This window comes from Phascolarctos cinereus, unplaced genomic scaffold, assembly GCF_003287225.1.
Source record: "Phascolarctos cinereus isolate Bilbo 61053 unplaced genomic scaffold, phaCin_HiC Scaffold_726;HRSCAF=1367, whole genome shotgun sequence".
In the NCBI taxonomy this organism is placed as follows: domain Eukaryota; kingdom Metazoa; phylum Chordata; class Mammalia; order Diprotodontia; family Phascolarctidae; genus Phascolarctos; species Phascolarctos cinereus.
This window is the reverse complement of record NW_027556098.1, coordinates 12,604,406-12,626,061: the sequence shown is the minus strand read 5'-3', so window position 1 is coordinate 12,626,061 and position 21,656 is coordinate 12,604,406. Positions and strand designations below refer to the sequence as shown.

At 38.8% G+C, this 21,656-nt stretch overlaps 1 protein-coding gene and 1 long non-coding RNA gene across 8 annotated transcripts in view; one reads left to right on the top strand and one right to left on the bottom strand.

Moving 5' to 3' along the window:
* TBL1X (transducin beta like 1 X-linked) overlaps positions 1–21,656 on the top strand; it is a 371,320-nt gene that overhangs the window by 333,338 nt on the left and 16,326 nt on the right. For all 7 annotated transcript variants that reach the window (XM_021006254.2, XM_078146115.1, XM_021006255.2 and 4 more), the window contains 8 exons: positions 3,286–3,418; positions 4,427–4,568; positions 5,363–5,426; positions 5,542–5,639; positions 8,536–8,596; positions 17,197–17,318; positions 20,193–20,267; positions 21,194–21,321. In XM_021006254.2, coding sequence (XP_020861913.1) covers positions 3,286–3,418; positions 4,427–4,568; positions 5,363–5,426; positions 5,542–5,639; positions 8,536–8,596; positions 17,197–17,318; positions 20,193–20,267; positions 21,194–21,321 — 823 coding nt within the window. The remainder of the gene's footprint in view (positions 1–3,285; positions 3,419–4,426; positions 4,569–5,362; positions 5,427–5,541; positions 5,640–8,535; positions 8,597–17,196; positions 17,319–20,192; positions 20,268–21,193; positions 21,322–21,656) is intronic.
* On the bottom strand, positions 16,577–17,199 carry LOC144454341 (uncharacterized). Its single transcript, XR_013482737.1, has 2 exons — positions 16,892–17,199; positions 16,577–16,751 (listed from the first exon to the last, which is right to left on the bottom strand). It is a non-coding gene; the product is annotated as an uncharacterized LOC144454341 (long non-coding RNA).

Genomic DNA, 21,656 nt, shown 5'->3' with positions numbered 1-21,656 from the left:
TTATTTCTGGGCCTTTGCATAAACTGTCCTCTGTACCTAAAATCCCATCCTTCCTTTTCTCCCCCTCTAGAATCTCTAGTCTTCCTTGAAGCTAAGCTTGAATATTTTCTATTACATGTGACTTTCCTGGCCCTCCTCTATAGACGCAAGTACCTTCCCAAAAAATATTAGCTTGTATTTTTTGTATATATTTATACATGTAAACATTGTTCCTATTATAGATTTTGAGGACAGGAACTGCTTGATTTTTGTTTTTTATTATCAGCACCTAGCACAGTGCCCAGCAAGTGATAGGCTTATTGATTGATTGATTATTAAAACATGCAGATCAGCTAGATCAGGAGTGTCAGACACATGATCCAGAGGCCTCATTCAGCCCATAATACGTCTAAGTGTGGTATGAACCAGATTAAAATGTAATTGGTAAATATTTAACAAAATAGTATTTTTTTAAAAAACTACATATATGGTTTTTAAGTCAATAAATATGTGGCCTTGCAGTGATCCTTATGTATGGTTTAATGACCCCCATTTCTTATTGAGTTTAACACTGCTGATCTAGACCAAGGACTCATAGCCTAAGTTTCATGAACTTATTTTTAAAATATTTTGATAACTGGATTTCAACATAACTGGGGTTTTTGGTAATGCTATGTATTTTTTTTATGTACTTAAAAACATTATTTTGAAAAGGAAGGGTCTGTAAGTTTCACAATCCTGTCCAAAAGATCCCATGACAGAAGAGCTCTTTACCTAGCCAATTCACCAGTAAACTTCTGGTAAATAAAGAAGGAATGTGAATTATCACATCGACTCCATTGTCTTCAAATACTGTCGTGGTAATGAAGTATATGACTTTTCAATTTCATTTTACTAGTGAGGATGTGATTAGGACTTACTTGATAAGAATGACTCACTGTCCTACTAGTTAATCACAGAGAAGCAACTCAGTTAACATCTTGGGGTTAGGTTTGTTTTACCATAATGTATTATTAACTTGAGGGCAGCTAGGTATGGCAATGGGTAGAGTGCCTAGCCTGGAATCAGGAAGACTCATCTTCATGAGTTCAAATCCAACATCAGACATTTACTAGCTGTGTGACCCTGGGCAAGTCACTTAACCCTGTTGCCTCAGTTTCCTCATCTGTCAAATGAGCTGGAGAAGGAAATGGCAAACCACTCTAGTATCTTTGCCAGGAAAACTCCAAATGGGAGTCATGAAGAATCAGACATGACTAAAACAAGTGAACACAACTGTCAAATAAATATTCCAGATATTATTTTTATGTTATAGATAAGGAAATTGATGCTCATAGAAGTTAAGTATGTGTTGGAGGTAGGATTCCAGCCCATGTCTCTGCTGTCCCAAGTCCAATGTGTGTTGTACTATACCATACTCTCTGAAGCAAGGCATAAATTATCAATACCTTTTCCATCTCCTGGTGACCCTTAATGCAAGGGATACTTATAGACACAAGTATCTTAATGTTCAGATTAATTTAAGAAGCAGCGGTTAGGTGCAACAGACCAAGAGATCCAGAAATGCAGTTTTACTAGGGACTTTGAGTCAACTCTCTGAATCTTTATGAACTTGTACTTCATGCTCTAACTCTGCTAGAGTCAAAGTTGGCTCTATTGTTATCATAGCCAGCAACAAAATCCGCCAGAGCTGGAAACAACCCTTCGTTAATCTTCTTTAACACCTTCCCCCAGGCAGAGTAGATGTTCTGTGCCAAGTTAAATGAGACGTTCTATCAACAGTCCAAACGATCCACATAAATTAGGGAAGTTCAAGTCAGGGCAAGAATTGGGTGAACTTTGTCATATCGATTTCCCCCCAAGGTTTATTGATGCCTTTTGTTGTTACATCACAGTAATTTTTGGATACATTCTCTCCTTACTATGTCACTTCCCCCACCCAGTGAGCCTTTGATCATCATAACAACATCAATGTAAACAAAACCAATCTATATAGATGACCATGTATGAAAGTATGTAGCATTCCACACCTCTAACCTCTCCACTTCTCTAAGAAAAGGAGATAGGCACATTTCTTTAAAAATCAAAAAATTTCTATGTCTTCTGTTTTTATATCACCTATATATAGGTATCTGCATTTATAGAGATACATCCCTTATTTAAAAAAAAAAAAAGAATAAGGGGCAGCTAGGTGGTGCAGTGGATAGAGCACCGGCCCTGAAGTCAGGAGGACCTGAGTTCAAATGTGGCCTCAGACCAACCATGTAACACTAGCTGTGTGACTCTGGGCAAGTCACTTAACCCCAATTGCCTTTAAAAAAAATAGTTTTTTCTAATAGTACAGTAAAACAAATCAATATAGTAGAAAAGTCTGACATATTCACTATTCTACATGCCTAGCAGGTGCATGCCTTCATTATCAGAAATATCCCCGATACTCCTGTTGTTGCTTCAGCTCATTACCTAGCCCAGCCTCCACACTTTGCATTGGGAGAGGCGTTGTGTACTGCCCAGATCTGGTATTACCTACTCTATGAACCAGATTGTTGAGATCTAAGATTTGGTACTTATGAAAGGGGGAGAAAAAGGCCAAGATTTCTGGGTTTTGTCCTTCCCATTTTTTTCTTTTTTCTTTATACTGATTTTTTGAAAAGTAGGAGAGATTATTTTTCACCTTTTTCTTTTCCCCTTAGTATTGCGTGTGCCAAGAGGATTGTCCAGCAAAACCTCTGTGAAAGCATTTAAATCATTGAAGATCCTCTAGAAGATCCTTATCACATCACGGGCAGGGGAGGGGAAGGGGGTAGAGTGATATTTTATGTGACAGAACCAGGGTTCCCCCACTTACCCACAACAGATTAATTTTTTCTTGAAGTCAAAAAAACTTTTCTTTGGGATTTAATTGCCCACTACTTCACTTGATGCCAATTTTCTGTTCTCCTAAGGGTATAAAGAGTCCTATCCATGTAGTATCAAAACCCCTGCAATGTGGTGGATGTCCAAAGACCACACAAGTCATCATATCCTGCCCTGCTGACCAGATGAATTTCCATGTGGAGATGATAGTGGGGGGCTGGGAGGAAGTGCCATTGTACACTTGTTGAATATCCTTGCTGTATTAGGACAACTTTTTGTTAACTGTTCCGTGATCTAAGTGCCTCATTTCATTCCAACATTGAACCTGAACTAAGAGGGTTCTGGTCTCATGACCACCCCTAACCACAGCCTGGTAGTGACTAAGTTTAGCTATATTTTTAAAGTTACTATTTTAAATCATGTATTTTTTTTTAATATCTTTTACTACAGATAATCATTCAAAACCGATGGAAATTGATGGTGATGTTGAAATTCCACCCAACAAAGCAACAGTCCTTAGGGGCCATGAATCTGAGGTGTTCATTTGTGCCTGGAACCCTGTCAGTGATCTCCTAGCATCTGGGTAAGGCCATGGCTGCAGCCTTATATATCTCTCATACTTCAGCATGCCCTGCAGACTTAGGGTATGCCCAGATTACATGATAGCTACATTTTGATTTCAAAGCCCTGGAGTAGGTCTCTTATTACAAAGCCATTTGGTTTACAAACTAAAATCCAAACCATTGCCTTTTAGGAAGTGTTTACTTCTGGAGCATAATCTCATCTGCCTGGTTCCAGATGTCTTTCAAATGTGTGGCAACATGATGGAGATCAAAAAGTTCTCTATGTTACGGAGTGGAAAGTTCTATATCTCTTTATAGTAGAAAAAGTTATAAGAGAACGAAAAAATAGATCTTGTATACAGAGAGGATTAGAAAATAATTATTCACCTCTAGAACCCAGACTTTAGAATAAGTCACTCTTTTTTTTATAATGCTATCTTCAAAGATTTCTATGTTCTTTAAACATTAATGCCTCTATAAAGGCATGGATTAAAAAACTACCCTAATGTAGGTGACGTATCTCTGTATGGTAAGTCAGAAATATACTTATTATTAACACTCCTAACAAATTCATGAACCCATTAAGCTAAAGTCCAGGAAGACTGATTCCGTCACATTCACTGCAAGTTGTGGTCAGACCTCATGAGGTTCAGCCACACCTTTTGCCAGTGGTACTTCCGTGTTCTTATCCAACTTTTGTGCCCTACTGAAGAAGAGAGTCATCACCAAAATCAGAACGCTTTAGTCACAGAATGGACTCACAGCAGTTCACCTGAGGCAGGATTTCCTTCAAAAAATATAATACTAACATTTAAAATTAGTACATAAAAGTTAGGTTTTTATATGTCAGAAAGGGAGCATTATATGGAAAACAAAGAAAAGAACCTATAAATTAAAGGAGTGAGGTTTAGTGGAGTGATAGTTCAAAAAGCACCCACTATCAATACCTGTTTCAGTGTTTGGTGCCGTCCACTAATATTCCTTTCCGAAGGCCAGAAGCTAATGGTGAACACGTTTTCATTTTGTAGGTCTGGAGACTCAACTGCAAGAATATGGAATCTTAATGAAAACAGTAATGGTGGTTCTACCCAGCTAGTTTTGAGGCATTGTATACGAGAAGGAGGACATGATGTCCCTAGTAATAAAGATGTAACTTCATTGGACTGGAATGTAAGTACCATAAAGATCATTTACTGCCCCGAAAGAGCAGCCTTTATAGAGAGTTGAACAATTATTGGCAAAAATTTATTATCCACATCTTTCCCAATATGATTGCATTATGACTCTATACTTTAAAAATTGATCTGATGGTTATGGAAGTAAGCCTCCCTATGGGACAGCTTGGCCCAGGTCAAACCACAGCAAATGGTTTTGAAATTGATACCGAGTTTTTATATTCAGATGAGGAAACATGATGTTTCATTAGCAGCAGATTTATATATGTATTTGTTTATGCGTTATGCATGTGGCATATGCTGTTCTTCCATGATTTTCTTCTTGTTCAAGCATTGATATTCTTTCCCTGCCCTCTTCCCTCAGGTGCTTTCAGGTGTTTTCACAGATTCCACAATTTCATGATAAATTCCATATTCATCAAATCCATGAATTATATCCAATATTAACATTATTGCTTTTACTTGAGGGAGGCTAAGAAAAACCACATCTGTTTGAGTTGTCAAGAGTTGTTTTTATAACATTTTGTACTGCCTATTTTAAATGAAGTCATTAATTAGAAACACAATATATATCTTAGCATAAAATTTAGATTGCCAGAAATGGGTTTTTATTGCTCAGTAGTTTCTATGTGGCTTATATTTTCATTAGGCACCAGTGTCCAAAGTAATCAAATGTGATGAACTGATGCTTAACTTAAATTCTTACTTTAAAAATGTGGACTAGGGTTGATGTATAGCATGTTCTCATTAACTTTTCCCTCCCAAAATAATTTTTTTTTTGTTCTCCAGAGTGATGGAACACTGTTGGCTACAGGTTCATATGATGGTTTTGCAAGAATATGGACAGAAGATGGTAAGTTGGATAGTGGTCATAATATTAAGGTGAAAGATAGTGGGACATCCTTTATTTTGATTGGGTGATCATACTGATGTTGTATAGTCAGCATTTTTTTGTTTTTATATAACAGGTAACCTGGCAAGCACCTTAGGTCAACATAAAGGTCCCATCTTTGCTTTAAAATGGAACAAAAAGGGGAATTACATTTTGAGTGCTGGTGTTGATAAAGTGAGTATTAAAAAAAATGTAACCCTTTGATCAGTGAGTGTCCTGATTTGTGAACTCTTGGCAATATGATGATTTCTTTGAATTCTAAAATTTCCCATTTTACCTGCCCAGAGACATCAAAAGAATTTGGGGTTCATTTATTCTTGTGGGTCTTGATCTCATCAAGTAGAAGAGATTAGATTACTACTAAGAGGTTGAATAAATGCATTCCATATGATGAATTTTGAACAAGTTCCCAGTTTGAGGTACACAGTGCCTGGAAGGAGAGTGAAAATAACTGAATTGGACCCCTCATAACTTTTACCCAATAGATTATTTCAACAACAAAAAATGCTTTTCCACCAACCATCTAATCTTTTTTTTTCTAGTTTAATATCCTTTTATGTCCGTAATCTCAAACTCAAATGTGATAGTTGTTTTAAATTTATATTTAAATCACTCATATACTTATGCAGTTATTCCCTAAACCTCTATTTCCCTTAGAAAGATTTGTTAATTTAATTACATATTTGTTCATTAAAAAGATAGGCAAGAACTAGGACTTGCAGTGGCTGTAGGCAATTTTCAGGTTTTGAGGATTTGTGGCAAAGGCCATAAATTATACCCTTCCCACCATTGTCACAATGTTCATAGACTCGTATAGGTGCTGGCTACTCTTGTCCACTAGTCAGATTTGGGATTAAGTTGTTCTGGACGCTGAATATAATTGCCATATTTGTACAGTATCATTAGGTCAGTACTGGATGGCATTCATAGAAAAGGCACTTTTTCAATACATTGTTTCAGTACAAACCAAGTGAGTATTCAAACGAATTTATACCTATACTCAGAAGTATTTAATGTTTTTATCTACTTGTGTAACCAATGCTTATAATAATTATTCATCATAATTAATTATTATAAATAATTATAATGTATTATATTGTTTATTGTATTGTTATGATCATATATATAGCATGATATAACTTTAATATAGTATAATTATTTGTAATAATTATTCATTACAATTAATAATTACATCTTGTAATAATTTTCAAACCGTTAGAAAAGCATTTTGAGTTGCTGATTTCTTTTTCATTATTTTAGCATTCAAATTTTGAAAAATAAAATATAACACAGTTGGCCCCTATAGAGATACTACTATTATTATCAGATAGTATTTACTGAACTTCCCATATATGGATCACCTTATCCATATAAGGATAACCCTGTGTATTATATTGAATACATTAAATAGATACATCCTACCATGAAGGAGAATGAATACTAAAACAGGTAAAAATGTAAAAAGAATATCAGTTTGTATGATTGTGACATGAATATTCTATACCCTAAGTCCTGAGTATTTGAGTAATAACTTTTTTCCTCAATCTTTTTTTTTTTTTTTTGGCGAGGCAGTTTGGGTTAGGTGACTTGCCCAGAGTCACACAGCTAGTGAGCATTATGTGTGTCTGAGGCCACATTTGAACTCAGGCCCTCCAGACTGTAGGGCCAGTGTTCTGTCTATTGTACCACCTAGCTACCCCATTTTTCCTCAGTTCTTAACACAAGAGCGTATCTCTGAGTTTGATTTTATGGATTTATATGTCCAAATTAGAATTCACTTTTCCTAACTACAAATATTTTACCTAAGTTTTTCCTGAACAATGTAACTCATATTAATAAACTTTCTGATTTTTTTTCATCTCCTTCCTACAGAAGAATAAAATGGAGACAACTAATTTTTTCTACTTGATGATTAAATTATTACCTATTAGTAAAATTATAATTAAAGTATCCATTGTGCATTACTTTGGGGAAATAAATATGCACTTTGGTAGACTTATTACACTATAATGCTACAACTTAGTGGAGACTAGCAGTAATGAAATAAATGGTATAATAGTAATAATTCAGAAAAGAGCACTATTTGGAGAAAAATGCAGTTTACAGGAGTACTTTGCTGACCTTCCCAGTATATTTATTTTATTTTGTAAAGTTTGACAACTAATCCGGGACTCAAAGTCCTAATAGTATTTTTAAGAATATTTGAAAATTGCAATAAAAAAGTGTTCTTTGTCCATCCCTAACTTTACATATTCATTGACTAGTAAACTTCAACTATATTAAAAGCTGAGGTCTAAAAAATTTAATAATCTCCCCATATTCCCTAACATATTTATCTGACTGAATTTCTAGTTATAAGGACATTATTTTGGTGGGCAAAAATTCTGTTAATTGGTCTAACTCCAACCCTGTATTTATAAAGTATAGTTTTTGAAACAGTTTTCTGAATATCTTCTCCAGCCACCAATCAGTAGAAATTTTCCTGTAGTCTTGCTAAATAACAGTTTTGTTATATGACTGGGAGGTTGAGGAGGAAATGATTGAGTTAATCACAGTTAGTCTTTCGTAGCTGTCCCTCCTGAGTGAATGAAAGGACTACAGTTGACATTGTTTTCCAAAAACGCCTTGAAACAAGAGTTCTACCTTTTCTTTTTCTTTTTTATTATTTTGGCAGAAACAGGCAGTTACTAAGACACCTTTCACTAACCATAGCATAATGCAACTGCTTTATTGTGCTTTGGCATTTGGCACTATTTGCACAGTGAAAATTTGCAGTCAGGACGAATGTCAGAATTGTCCATTTCTAGAGTTTTTCAGTTTGGTCAGGTACCAGATATTTTTTTTTTCAATCGCACTGCAATTTTTTACCTGGTCAGAAGGACAAGTAAAAATTGTTGGGTTTTGGTGTTAGCTTCTTTTCTTTTTTTTAATCCCAGGCAACAAGACAGAAATCTGTAGCTTTCACCTGAGAAGATGATTAAAAATGTGCTGAGTTTCCTTTTAGCAGACATAAGAAGGAACTTTCAAAGGAGCAAAATAACTAACTTCTTCTTTTGTTTCCGGAGCATAGACAACAATAATTTGGGATGCCCATACAGGAGAAGCTAAGCAGCAGTTTCCTTTTCACTCAGGTAATTATCATTTTCTGTCACCAGAAATAGTTTCAAGAAATGACCTGTAGAGTAGCCTTCAGCACCAAGGTGAAAAAGGGGACAACAGCTAAAATTCGTGTTCCTGTTAAGTTTTGCTCTAAAGATTTTCTGCGTATGCGTGCCTTCAGCTTACCACCTGCTCCAGGTGCGCCAAGGGATAGCCATCCACATAAAAAGTATGTGTTTTTCTTCCTGTTGTTCTGAAAGGGGATTAGTTACCATTGATATGCACTCAACCGCATTCATCTTGTGGCTTTCTTTAATATGTTTGAGTTTCATGAAGCGACATAGGGGTACTTAGGTGTCTCAAGGAATTAAGTTGTCCAAATCCCTAACTTTCATTTTGTTCCTAGCTTCAGCCTTTTTTTTTTTAAGCTATCATGTTTCCATAGGTGACTCTTCAGCTTAGAGGTGAATTGATACAGCTTCCCTTAGAATTGTGTTAGACCAAAGTGTTTTAAAGATGACAGAGGACAAGTATTACACCTTCCTTTCCCTCAGGCAATGATCGTCCTTGAAAAGAATTTGTTTTTCTTCCCCAAGGACTTTTTTTTTTAAAGGGATTCCTAAATGGCTTTTAATAAATGAAGGTGATGAAATGTCTAAATAAGAACATTTTCAAATATCAGTGCGTTGTAATTTTATTAGGTTAACCACATGTTAGAGACTAACCCTGATCATTTGAATTGTGAGAGAATCAGTACAGAATGCAAAGAGTAATTCCTGAGAACAAGACCACACACCGTTACCACAGTCTGGAGGCACTTTTAACTAGAGCCTTATGTACTTATGATGCTATAATTGAACTCACAGAAGAATAGATTTCCAGTCTCTCTTGCACATATTCTGCAAAACAAATCCTCACTCACATGTACCAGGTTTCTGCCAGGAAACCAGATTCTGTGGGGTGGGGTGGGGAGGTGAATTTTTATGAAGTTGTTTGCCCAAATTTGTTTGATGAAGGGAGAGGCCATGGTGTAACAAGAGTTAGCCTCAGCCCAGGAGAAGGTTTCAGAATGGGACCAGAAGGGGCAGCTAGGTGGCTCAGTGGGAAGATAGAGCACCAGCCCAGAAATCAGGAGGACCTGAGTTCAAATCCAGCCTCAGACACATGGCACTCACTAGCTGTATGACGCTGGGCAAGTCACTTAATCCCAATTGCCTCACTGAAAAAAAAAAAAAGAAAGAACACACACACAAATGAGACCAGAAGCTTTAGCTTTCTTGCCATGCCAAACCTAATCTGTGTTAATCAGGCAAGAGTTGAAATGAATATTCAGAAATAGGGTCTAAGTAGAAGAGCCAGGTTAAACATTTATGGGAAGCGTTTATTCAGAACAGAGGGCAACTCACTGGCTCAGTGGGTAGAGCACTAGGGCTGGAGTCAATAAGACCTGAGTTCAGATACTACCATAGACTCTTCTTAGCTGTGTGACCCTGGGCAAGTCACTTAACCTTGCTTGCCTCCGTTTCATCATCTGTAAAAATGATCTAGAGAAGGAAATGGCAAACCACTCTATTATCTTTGCCAAGAAAACCCCAGATGGGGTCATGAAGAGTCAGACGTAACTGAAATGACAGAACAGCAAAAAATGCAGAACAGAAGCCCTCACCTGGCCTGGCGCTCAGGAGTCAAGAAGAAGAAATCTAAGCCAGGGGAGAGGTTTTTCATTAGTAAAAGGAGAGGGTTAGAGAAAATCATCTCCACAGTCCAGTACTACATTGGTGAGCAAGTCTAGAAATAGGCAGAGCTTTGTTCCTTGAATAAACAGAGTGGGCTAAGGCAGGGATGAGAAAGGAATAAGCATTTATATAGTGCCTACTGTGTACCAGGCACCATGCTAAGCATTTTTCACAAATATTATCTCATCTGATCCTTACAACAGCTCTGCAAGGTAGGTCCTATTTTTATACCTCATGTCACCGGTGAGGGAACTGAGTCAATAGAGGTTAAGTGGCTTGTGTAGAGTCACGCAGCTGATAAGTACACCAGGCCACATTTGAACTCAGATCTTTCTGTCTCCAGACTTATCATTCTATCCACTGTGCCACCAGCTAATGTACAAAGAACCGAAGCCAAAAATGTGGTGAAATAGGCCCCCTTTTGATCTCTAAGTCATAGTTAGAGCCAGCAGGGCAGAGAATTGAAGTTTAGAAACAGCTGAACAAGCAGGGCTTGCCAAGTCTCTCTTAGCCCCGGAGGTCTTAGTTGATTCATTCCCAATAGTTTTTGCCCTGGCAGTGGGATTTTTGCTCTGGTCTCTTCGAAGAGAAAACTGAATGAAAACTAATTGAAGTGTATGATTTCACACCAACTTCTAAGAATTACCCTTGATACTTAATAAAGTCACTTCAAAGGCAAGAGGAGATTTACCTCAGGAAAAAGCAGGAAAATGCATTGTTGTTCCGGAAAGAGAGTTTGTGGGAGACTCCATGCAGTGTCTCAAATGTATTGGAGTCCCCTGTTCATTAGTATTGCTTTTACCCAATCAAGCCTGTTATTCTAGAGGGTCTGTGATCAGTCAATCAACATTGAGAAAGCATTTATTAAGTGCTCACTGTGTGCCTGGCATTCTGCTACGGGTCAGAGATTTAAAGAAAAAAGTCCCTCTAAGGACTTACATTGTAATAAGGGGAGACAGCACATAGATAAATAGGTATGTGGAAGTTTCATGCAAAGCAAATGGAAAGCAGATTTAGAAGAGAGACAATGAGGGGTTATAGGGATGGATGCCTGCAGGTGACATTTGAGCTGAATCTTGAAGGAAGGTCAGAGATTTTAAGAGGCAGAGGTGAGTTTTCCAAATAGTGAGAACACTCAGAATAACTGTGGAGATGAGACAGTGTTTGTCCTGTGTTCAATCTGTAGGAGAGGTAATCATCTGATTATAATTATATGTAAAGATGATAATTGAACCTGTTGGAGCTGAAGGGACCACCAAAGTGGAAAGTATAGAAAGAAAAAAGGGCAGAGCCTTCAGACACCCGCATTTAGGGGACTCGACATAGATGATGATCCAGCAAAGGAGACCAAGAAGGAACAATCACTCGTAGAGGAGAATAGAGAGGAAGTAGGCCAAGAAGGAGCAAATGATGAATATAACAAGCAGACCCCCACCCAAAAAAATACTGTTTTCTAATTACAGATTTTTCATCTGTGCATTTCACTGTTCTACTTACATTCTAGGCACCTCTGATCTGTCCTATTGACTGACAAAACCAAAGTAAGGATGAAGTCAAAACACCATTCCTATCATTCCTCCTGGATTTCTCTTTTTGTGTTTGTTTGGCATAATTCTAAAAACAATCACATTCTCTGTTACAGTGATAGGCCTGATGACAGATTTACAGTCCCAGGGTGCTGGAAGTTCTTATGTGTCTGCTTAAAAATCCATTTGAAACCTGCAAACATTACTCTTGCTGTTTTCTAGATTCTGTTGCAGTCAAAGTCCAGACCATCATGTTCCCTTTAGCATGCTCGTTAATAATTTCTTTGAAGTCTTTCAGCAAAATGTAGTGATCCCCAAATGTATTCTCTAGCCTTCAGGGAGGAGAGTGTCATCCAACTTATGCAGAAGATTAATACTCTTCTAGTTTCTCTCTGTTGGAGCTTTTGGCCTAGAATTATATGGCCAGTGGGATATATTTATGATGATGATTGCAAATAGATTCAAGTTTACAAAGTACTATGTGGTTATCATGTCACTTGCTTCTCACAGTACATAGGAGGTAATTACTGTTGGTGGTATTATTCCCATTTTAAAGATGGAGAAAACAAGGTTTGGAAAGATTAAGTGACTTGGACGTCTTCATACGTGGAGCGTTGAGAGGTGTGTTTTGAACCCACGTTTTCCTGATTCAACCTGTTAACAGGAAAAATAGCACTGATTCTGGAACCAGAGAACCTGGGTTTAAGTTCCATCTCTGATGTTTACTACCTGTGTGATCTTGGGTAGTTCATTTCCAACTCTTGAGCCTCAGTTTCCTCATCCTTAAAATACGAGGGTTAGACTAGGTAGCTTCTGAGTTCTCCTTCCTGCTAAGGCATGCACTCCGTCTTGCTTCTTAGAATTCCCAGCCTCCTCCAGAGGACGGCTCACGGACTGCCTCCTACATAGGGTCTTTCCTGATCCCAGCTGCTAGTACCTCTGCTTCTATCCAAATTACCTTATATTTACTCCATGTACATACATGCATACATACAATATATATAATGTATATTAGACTGTGTGTGTATATATACTGTATATATATACACACTATATAGACAGTATAATACATATTTAATAGATATTTACATTTAAAATATATTTACTCTCTCTATATATCATATATTTTTGTATCTGTTTATATTAGTACATGTTATTTTCTCCTATAGACTGTAATCTCCTTGAGGCCTGGAGTAGGGGAGGGAGTTAGAATTATTCCACTTTAATCTTTGTATTCCTTGTGCCTAGCACAGTGTCTGCCAGAGAGCAGATGCTTAAGAAATGCTTGTTGGTTGATTGATGGATGCTACATATGGCAGCCAGTGAGTGACCCTAAATCTGGCACTCTGTCCGCTATGCTCCATGGTCCTGCAGTTGATCAGAAATTTCCTCAGGTCCTAACAGATGGCTTATTTGTTTTAATCAGTAGTCTAGGGAGCTATGAAAATATAAGTGCACAGATTCCTTTTGGGGGATAGTCACTTAATTGGACAGGATGAGAAATTGTAATTCCATCCATCAAGCACTTTCCAGATGATATGAGGAATCGGGACTCCCTCCATCATTATTAGCAACTGTGGCACTATTTATTAAATGCCTCGTCATTATTAGCGAGGCTGTGTTAAGAGCTGTACCCTGAAAATTACATTGGACCAGCTCCCTGCAGAATAGGGAGATTTTCCAGTCCAAGCAGTACCTGCTGGCATAAACACAAGTGGATGTGCTGAACCTAGGTCTTCCCCCACCTCCCCACCTTGAGTCTCTGCCACACACCTTCAGGAACAAATGGCCGAGAACCTGTAGGATTCATAGGTCATGGCTTTGGTGCCATCCGAGGTGGGTGGGATAGGGACCCACCCCCGGCAGAGAGCCAAGAAAGAAAAAAGGAAGCAACTCCTAACTACAGAATTTTTATTCCTGGAATTCTGTGGGACATCAACACTGATTTTAATGCTTAGTTTCTAGTAATCATTCCCTAAACCTTCCTGTCAGAGCTTCACATTTTCCACTGTATTAATATGGTGACTCAAATACAGAACCTGCCCCTGGAATTCATTATTTAACTAATTTTTTTGGTTATAAATGAGAATCATCTGTAGGCATTGTCCTATGGCTAACTGATCAGCATTCTGACAGAACTGATTATTTCTTTCATTCCTCTGGGTACACGTGGGAAATACTCCAAGAATAGTTGTGCCATGGTTAAACACACTGCTGGGAGTATTAAAAAATAGAAAGAACTTTTGCTCTTGTGATTTATATCATTTTTTAAAAAGCCTTTCCTGACATTCAGCCAGCTCTGCCCACACAGTATCTTTCCCTTGGGCATGAAGTCGTACATTGAAGTTAATAGTATCCCTGCCATTGTATGGGAGATACATAGCAGAAGGGTTCAGCCCATTATTTAAAGAATAGTGGGGGAAATGAGGAAGAGAAATCTTCTTGTTAGAACACAGGAAAACCTGAATTATCTTTCTGTCTCTGGTGCTGACTCACTGTTGAACCTTGGGTAAATTAGTTAGCCTCTGGTTGTATATGTTCCTAAGCAACCTTGTGATGTCTTCCCCCACTTCCCCCATAAAAGCAAAGCACTTCATTACTCCTTAGTATAGCTGTATATCACTGTCTGACTTCCGGGTGCTTAACAGTCATTAACCAAAGCACTAGACTGTTAATAAGATCATGGCTACTAGACCCAGGTGACTTCCATAGGGCTTCATCCAGTGCTGTGCATCCCTTGGGCAAAGTGGTAATGATGACCTCTTTATGTTTCAAATTTCTTTAACTTATGAGATAGAAATAATTATTTGGACCCTATTAGAAAAAAAAAGCACATCATGCATCATTGAGACATCATTAGCAAAAATCTTACTGAAGAAGACAGAGCACTAAGGATGGAATAATTTAATTCAACAGGCATTTATTGAGTGTTAGCTTTGTGTCAGGCGCTGTGCTGGGCACTGGGTATATAAAAACAAAAATGAAACTGTCCCCTGCACCCTGACTCCAACTTACCTTTCCAGAGTTATTATATAATATTACACCCCTGCAACACTCTGTGGTCCATCCACACTTTGCTGCCCTTCACACATGACATTCCATCCCCACCTCCCACCTCCCTCTACTCATACCTGATCGCACCTATTAGAAATCCCAGCCTAGCCTGATAGGAATTATACCTGAGGCCAGGAATAACTGATTTTTACTGACTCTTTATAGTTCTAAATATGAAACCTGCGTTATTCTTTCTACCTCCAAAGCCTCTTCTACCACTCGTCCCTGGTAAGTTAGAAGTTATGCTTTATGGTGCTGAGCGAGGAAGCCAGAGTTTCTTAACTTCTGAGTTACATCAGTATTGTTGTATTATCTTCCACTGAATTCCTATCTTGGGTGTCTCATCAGGCTGCGAAGGTTAATTCTTGTTCTCAGAGGAACAGTGAAAAAGGTACTTTCTCCGTAGTCTGAGGACCTGGGTCTTACTCTGCCTTTGCCACCTGTGTGACCTTGGGGAAGTCTTACCCTCTCAGGGCCTCAGTTTCCTCATCTGTAAAATGAAAGGTTGGGATTGGAAGGCTTCTGTGGTCCCTTCTAGCTAATTTCTAGTCCTTCTCAGTCACACAATATGAGAAGAACCCTGCATACAGTCTATTCCTTATGGCATTTAAAGGACAACTGGAAAAAAAATAAGAAAACTGAAATAATTAGGGCCTGCCTTCAATGGAATTTGAAGTTGTGTATTGTCCCCACTCTTTATTCAGAGTACCACATTATCCAGGACCTGGGCTTCATACACAGCCAGCTCCTGGAGGTGTGTCATCCTGCCTTTTCCCTTAGTTAAAATTTCTCTGTCTTTAAACATGTCGTTGTAAAGGCCAGATTTTTGTTGCTTCCAAAATAACAATCAGTTGAATTGATAATTCTTCCATGTAATGGAAGACAGGTTCCTCACGTTTTTCCCCCCAGGTCACATAGGTACCTTTATTCAGTTGTTTTTATTTATTTATTTTTTTGAGGCAGTGGAAGTTAAATGACTTGCCCAGGGTCACACAGCTAATATGTGTCTGAGGTCAGATTTAAACTCAGGTCCTCCTGACTCGAAGGCCAGTGCTCCATCCACTGCACCACCTAGTTGCCCCTTGTATGTGTCTTCTAAATGTAGTGTCCCTCCCATTTGGGGTGTACCTTCACACTGAAGGAGTACTCTGGTGATGGACCATTGGTGGCTTGATAACTAAACCTCTTTTAATGGGGTCCAAGAAAAATATTTAATTCTTATACCTGTTCTTTTCTTTAGTTAACAGCAAGGGCCAAGTTGTAGTGTTTTGTGTCTTTCGTGTCCTCTAAGTTAAGTAGTTAAGTTTAATAAAGACTACCAAGTGAACAGAGAAGGCCTGCAGCCTTCAGTGAGCATGACGTAGAGATCTCCTTAAAGTAAAAGAATTGTAGGATACCCATTACGAGGATAGGGATGCGGTGGGAGTGTGAGGGCAGTAAAAATTGAAGGGCAACTAGGTGGTACAGTCTGTAGAGTGCTGGAGTCAGGAAGACTCATTTTCCTGAGTTCAAATCCAGCCTCAGACACTTACTAGCTGTGTGACCCTGGGCAAGTCACTTAACCCTAGTTTCCTCATCTGTAAAATGAGCTGGAGAAGGAAATGGCAAACCACTCCAGTATCTTTGCTAAGAAAAACCCAAATGGGGTCATGAAGAGTTAGACATGACTGAAAACAATTACCAAACAACAAAAAAATTCAAGAGAAAGAAGGTTGTATTTGAATAGTAGTCTGACATGTATAGTTGCCAATCTCCTCCTTTGTCTTTCTTCTTTGTCTTATCTTTCCCTCTTTTTCCCTCACTCATTCCACAGTTAAAACTCCCCCATACGCTGAGGCTGCCATCCACCTTGCCAATCCTTCCCCCTGCTTCTGAAAGAAAGAGAAAAAGGAAAGAAGACAGTAGTTTAGCATGCACCAGGAATGAAATAGGTAGAATTGGTCATGGTTAGTAGTGTGCACCCTTCTTCACCTTGAAAATTGTGGGACAGATAAAAACAAAATACACTCACTAGGGGATTGTGCGGGGTTGGCCCAGTGAATGTTTGAAACTTGATACAGACTTGGTTGCCTGGACTTGCAGTTCTTTGAAAGAGAGCCGCTCTGCACACTCCATTTATTTTGTGATCTCCCATATGTTTAGCAGCTCTGGTTCTCACTTCTTTCTTTTAAATTTCCCTGTGTAATAAATAGCTTCAAATTTAATACATTGGGAACAGACACTGCGCTTCAGAGGGGAAGGCTGGTGGGGACAGTGCCTGTCCACAATGGCTAATGTGACTTCTCTCCGCTCCTCCCTGTCGCTCGTGCTCTGCAGCCCCTGCCCTGGATGTAGATTGGCAGAACAACACTACTTTTGCATCCTGCAGCACAGACATGTGTATTCACGTATGCCGACTTGGCTGTGACCGCCCAGTCAAAACCTTCCAAGGACACACAGTAAGTGACTGAATGTGGATTCACGTTTGGTGGGAATGTCGTGGGAGTCGGGAGCTTTTAGTTTAAACCAGTGATGTTTCCATCACTTAAAAGAAGGAGGTTAAGGGTACAGGGCGAGCCCTATAGAAGCTTTTTAAGTCTTTTCAAAAACAGGTTGTGCCTGGTGAGAGTTGTACAGCCACAGTGGTTAGATTGAGTTCAGACACCAGGTATCAGAGAGAAGCAAAAATAGACCGTTCAGTGAACTAGCCTGTACTCTGACCGTTATCCTTATCTTCCCCTTCCTCTTCCCCCTCCCCCCTCCCACTGGAACCTTGGAACTACCCTTGGCTCTTACATGTGAGATTTTGCCTTATTTTGCAAGAACCAAGCTGCCACTGCACACCATGCTCCCTGTGCTCTCTGGTCATCCTCACTCAACCCTGTCCTTTCTCCCCACCCCCCAGCAGAACCTTGGACTCTGCCTCTAGAACCCACCCTGAGCTCCAGTAAGGTTAGCTCTCACCTTCCCTTGCCCACACTTCCTTGACACCCACCACTTCCCCAAGGGTAAACCCCTCTCCTTTCCACTTCCTGTTATATGTGGTCTTCACTCTTTTAGAATTTAAGGTGCTTGAGGGCAGAGACTTTAGCATGCTTCCATTTGTTAGCACAGGGTCGTTAGGTGGCATAGTGGATAGAGAGCACTGAGCTTGAAATCAAAAGGACTTCTCTTCATGAGTCCAAATCAAATGTTCATGAGTTCAAAACTCACCAGCTGTGTGACCCTGGGCAAGTCACTTAACCCTGTTTGCCTTAGTTCCTCATCTGTAAAATGAGCTGGAGAAGGAAATGGCAAACCACTCCAGTGTCTTTGCCAGGAAAACCCCAAATGGGGTCATGAAGAAACAGACACAACCAAACAACAAGAAGTCTGTTCACACAGTGCCCAGCACATAGTAAGTACATTAAGCACATAATGTATACTGTTGATCCATCTCTCCATCTACGTGGGGAGGGTGGTACAAGCACAGTGGTTAGATAAAATTCAGACATTAGATGGCAAAGCACAACTCTATATACTGACCCACTACTTTAAAAAGTCTTTTTTAGGGGGCAGCTAAGTGACACAGTGGATAGAGCACCGGCCCTGGAGTCAGGACGACCTGAGTTCAAATGTGGCCTCAGACACATAACACTCGCTAGCTATGTAACTCTGGGCAAGTCACTTAACCCCAGTTGCCTTGCCAAAAAAAAGTTTTTAATAAGTTAATTTCTGCTTTTTACTTACAAAGCTCCAAATATCCAATAGGAAACAGACGACAAAATACAAATAAAGTACTTTGGTTGCTGACTTAGTTGTTGTGCACCCATTTCTTTCAGTATCTGCTTATCTATCTTCTACCCCCAAGCTGTGCTAGGTCCTTTACCAAGCTTCTGACTTATACTTAGCAGCTTTTTAAAACACAGTTCACCTCTTCCTTGCGCACACATGGTCAGTTCCTAGATACCTAACCACATGAGCTGGTCTCTCCTGCCATCTCAAGGTCCCAGTTTCTACATCTTCTATCTTTCTCTTTGCCACATCACTTTGAATTACCTCTAATTATCACTTCCTCATTGGCCCCCTCACTCTGGATCACTCTTCCCCCTTTTATTCTTGATGGGGCCTCATCCTTATTCCTTCTGAACATTTTGAAACCATGAGACCAAACAAAGTATGTGTTCAACAAAGTTCAGCATATTTCTCCAACTTCCTCTGGGTGATTCCAAGGAAAAAGGCCTAGGGAAATAGGTCTTCCACTGTTCCTCTGCCCTATTCAGCAATATTCCTAATGGATTGTTGGGTGGGGGTTGGGATACAGACGAATAAATGGTAACACCCTGCAAAGATCTGCCTCAGCTTCCATCTGGCACATTAGCAATCAGAACCATGAAAAGGGCTGTTGTTATGCCCAATTCAGGAATTTATTTTGCTAAACTATGCATATTTGTTACAAGGGCTTTGTTTTTATTTTTTTCCACCAATGAGAGGAGCAGAGGAAAAGATAGAAGGAAGAAAAAATAATTTTTTGTTAATCGAAACAAATTCTAATTTAATTTTTCTTAAAGGGCTTCTCCCCCCCTCCATGATGGTCCAGTCGCTACAGTAATCTGCTTTACTCTTTCTATCTGCTGAATACTTGGCACATATGTATAAATCTCTGTACAACTGTTCATGTTTGTGTTCCATACTCTTGTGGTTAGGGTTTGTGCTGGTCCTGTAACAAATTTTAACTCCTACAGATCAAGGACTAAATCTTCTGACTCTCTGGTACTCTCCATCTAGTCATTCCTCTTCCTCCCTAACTCCTTTAAAAATAATGTCTTTTTTGAGGCCATGCACAGCCACTGGTGTAAGTGACACTGGTTCTAAGGCCCTAGAATTCTGTTTTCCCAATCTTTTTTCCCATCCCTCCCCCAAAGCAATGTGATTTTTTTAAAATGAGAGTTCAACTTTATGATAATTAAATTCATTTCACTTTGCTAGTAAATATTTTCCTTGCCCTTTCCTTTCCAGTTATGATTTTAGATATTTGCAAGAGGAAATATGAGTAAAGGTGATAGTTTATGAATAAAGTGTGTATCAGAGAGAGAGAGAGAGAGAGAGACAGAGGAAAGAAAGAAAGAGAATGGGGGGGTGGTTCAGGAGAGAAAAGGAAACTAGGATTGGGGTGGGGGGAGCTGGGTTGTATGCTTTGGTTTTCTTTGAAAATCTAAGGCATAATTTATTATAAACTAAAGATCTAATTTTTAAATGATAAGCAAAACACTGTTGCCCTCTGCTGGATGACAGATATTTTGATTTTACTTACCTTTAAAAAAAGAAAGAAAAAATAACCTTCTGTATTTCAGAATGAAGTCAATGCAATCAAATGGGATCCTTCTGGAATGCTGTTAGCATCCTGCTCTGATGACATGACGTTAAAGGTAAAAGAGATTAATCCAGAGAATGAACTGTACACTTAAAAAATATACTCATGCATTCCAGTGGGACGCAAGTGCTTTTATGTCATTTAAAAGGTGTCTTTATTCATACTTTTTCCCCTGTAATTTATATATCTCATTAACAAGACTGGTTTGGGTTTTTTGCAATTTTACTATTAAATTTCTGTGGTGGAGGTGGGAAAATAAACTGACATAGAGTAATCACTTTGAGAAAAAAAGTCCAAGTAGAGTAGAGAGTTCTGGCCCTCCACCTGTGGTCTTCATTTAAAAAGGGGCTATAAAATTTGACTAACTATTTATCCACTGGCTCCCAATTTTCATTTAACACAGGACATTTTTCCCTAGGCTTATAATCACTAGGTTTTCAAATATTTAGGTTTTACTCATCTTGTCTCTGAGTTCCTGTTCAAAAAATGCTTACTTTTTAGAACTTAGTGCCTCAAATACCTTTTGTTGCTTTTAGAATACTATCTAATTTTTAATCATTCTTCAGATCCCCAAAGGCTAGAAATATGGTGCCACATCATATACCCGTTCTGTATAGCAGTAAGCCCAGATGAGTCTGATGAGAGAGCAGAATGCTTATTAGATGGGCAGGTAACTTCTTTGCAAACCTTATCTGTAAAATTAAAGAGTTAGATTGGGTTATCTTTATAATTTGCTCCAGCTCAAAAACCTAGATTGCTTCACAGTTGGATAAACTTTACAGGGTATAGAAGGAAATGAGAATCTAATTATGGGATTGCCAGTTAAAGCGATTAGCAATCCACAGCATACCCCCTCAGGGTCTCCCCCCTAAAAAGAAAAGGAGGAAAGAAACAGAGAGAAGAGGGGGAAGGGGAGACAGAGAGAAAAGGTTCCGGAGATTTTTATTTATTTTATTTTTATTTTCTACTTGCATTACCCAGATTTGGAGTATGAAGCAAGATACATGTGTCCATGATCTTCAGGCCCACAGCAAAGAGATATATACCATCAAATGGAGTCCAACAGGACCAGGCACCAGCAATCCAACCTCCAACATCATGTTAGCAAGGTAAAACTAAAAACAAACTCTAAACGCAGTCTAATGCTATTTGCTAGTGGAACAGCAATTTCTCCAGTTAGCATTTTTCATTGCCAAGAAAGTGACAGCCAGGAATGTAGCCAATTGTCTCTGTTAGAAAAATCACTAAAAGCTTTCAGGATACAAAGTGGCAGAAATGGGGAAGTAGCTAATTTTTTTATGAACCTCTGTTTATTAGAGGTCAAAGGGGGAATGAGCTAAGTTTACACTGAATGTGGCATCTAGATAAATTGACTCACATCTGGATTGTTCTGTGTTATATATTATATGAACTTATTTTGTGGATTGGTGCCTTTTGTTTCAAT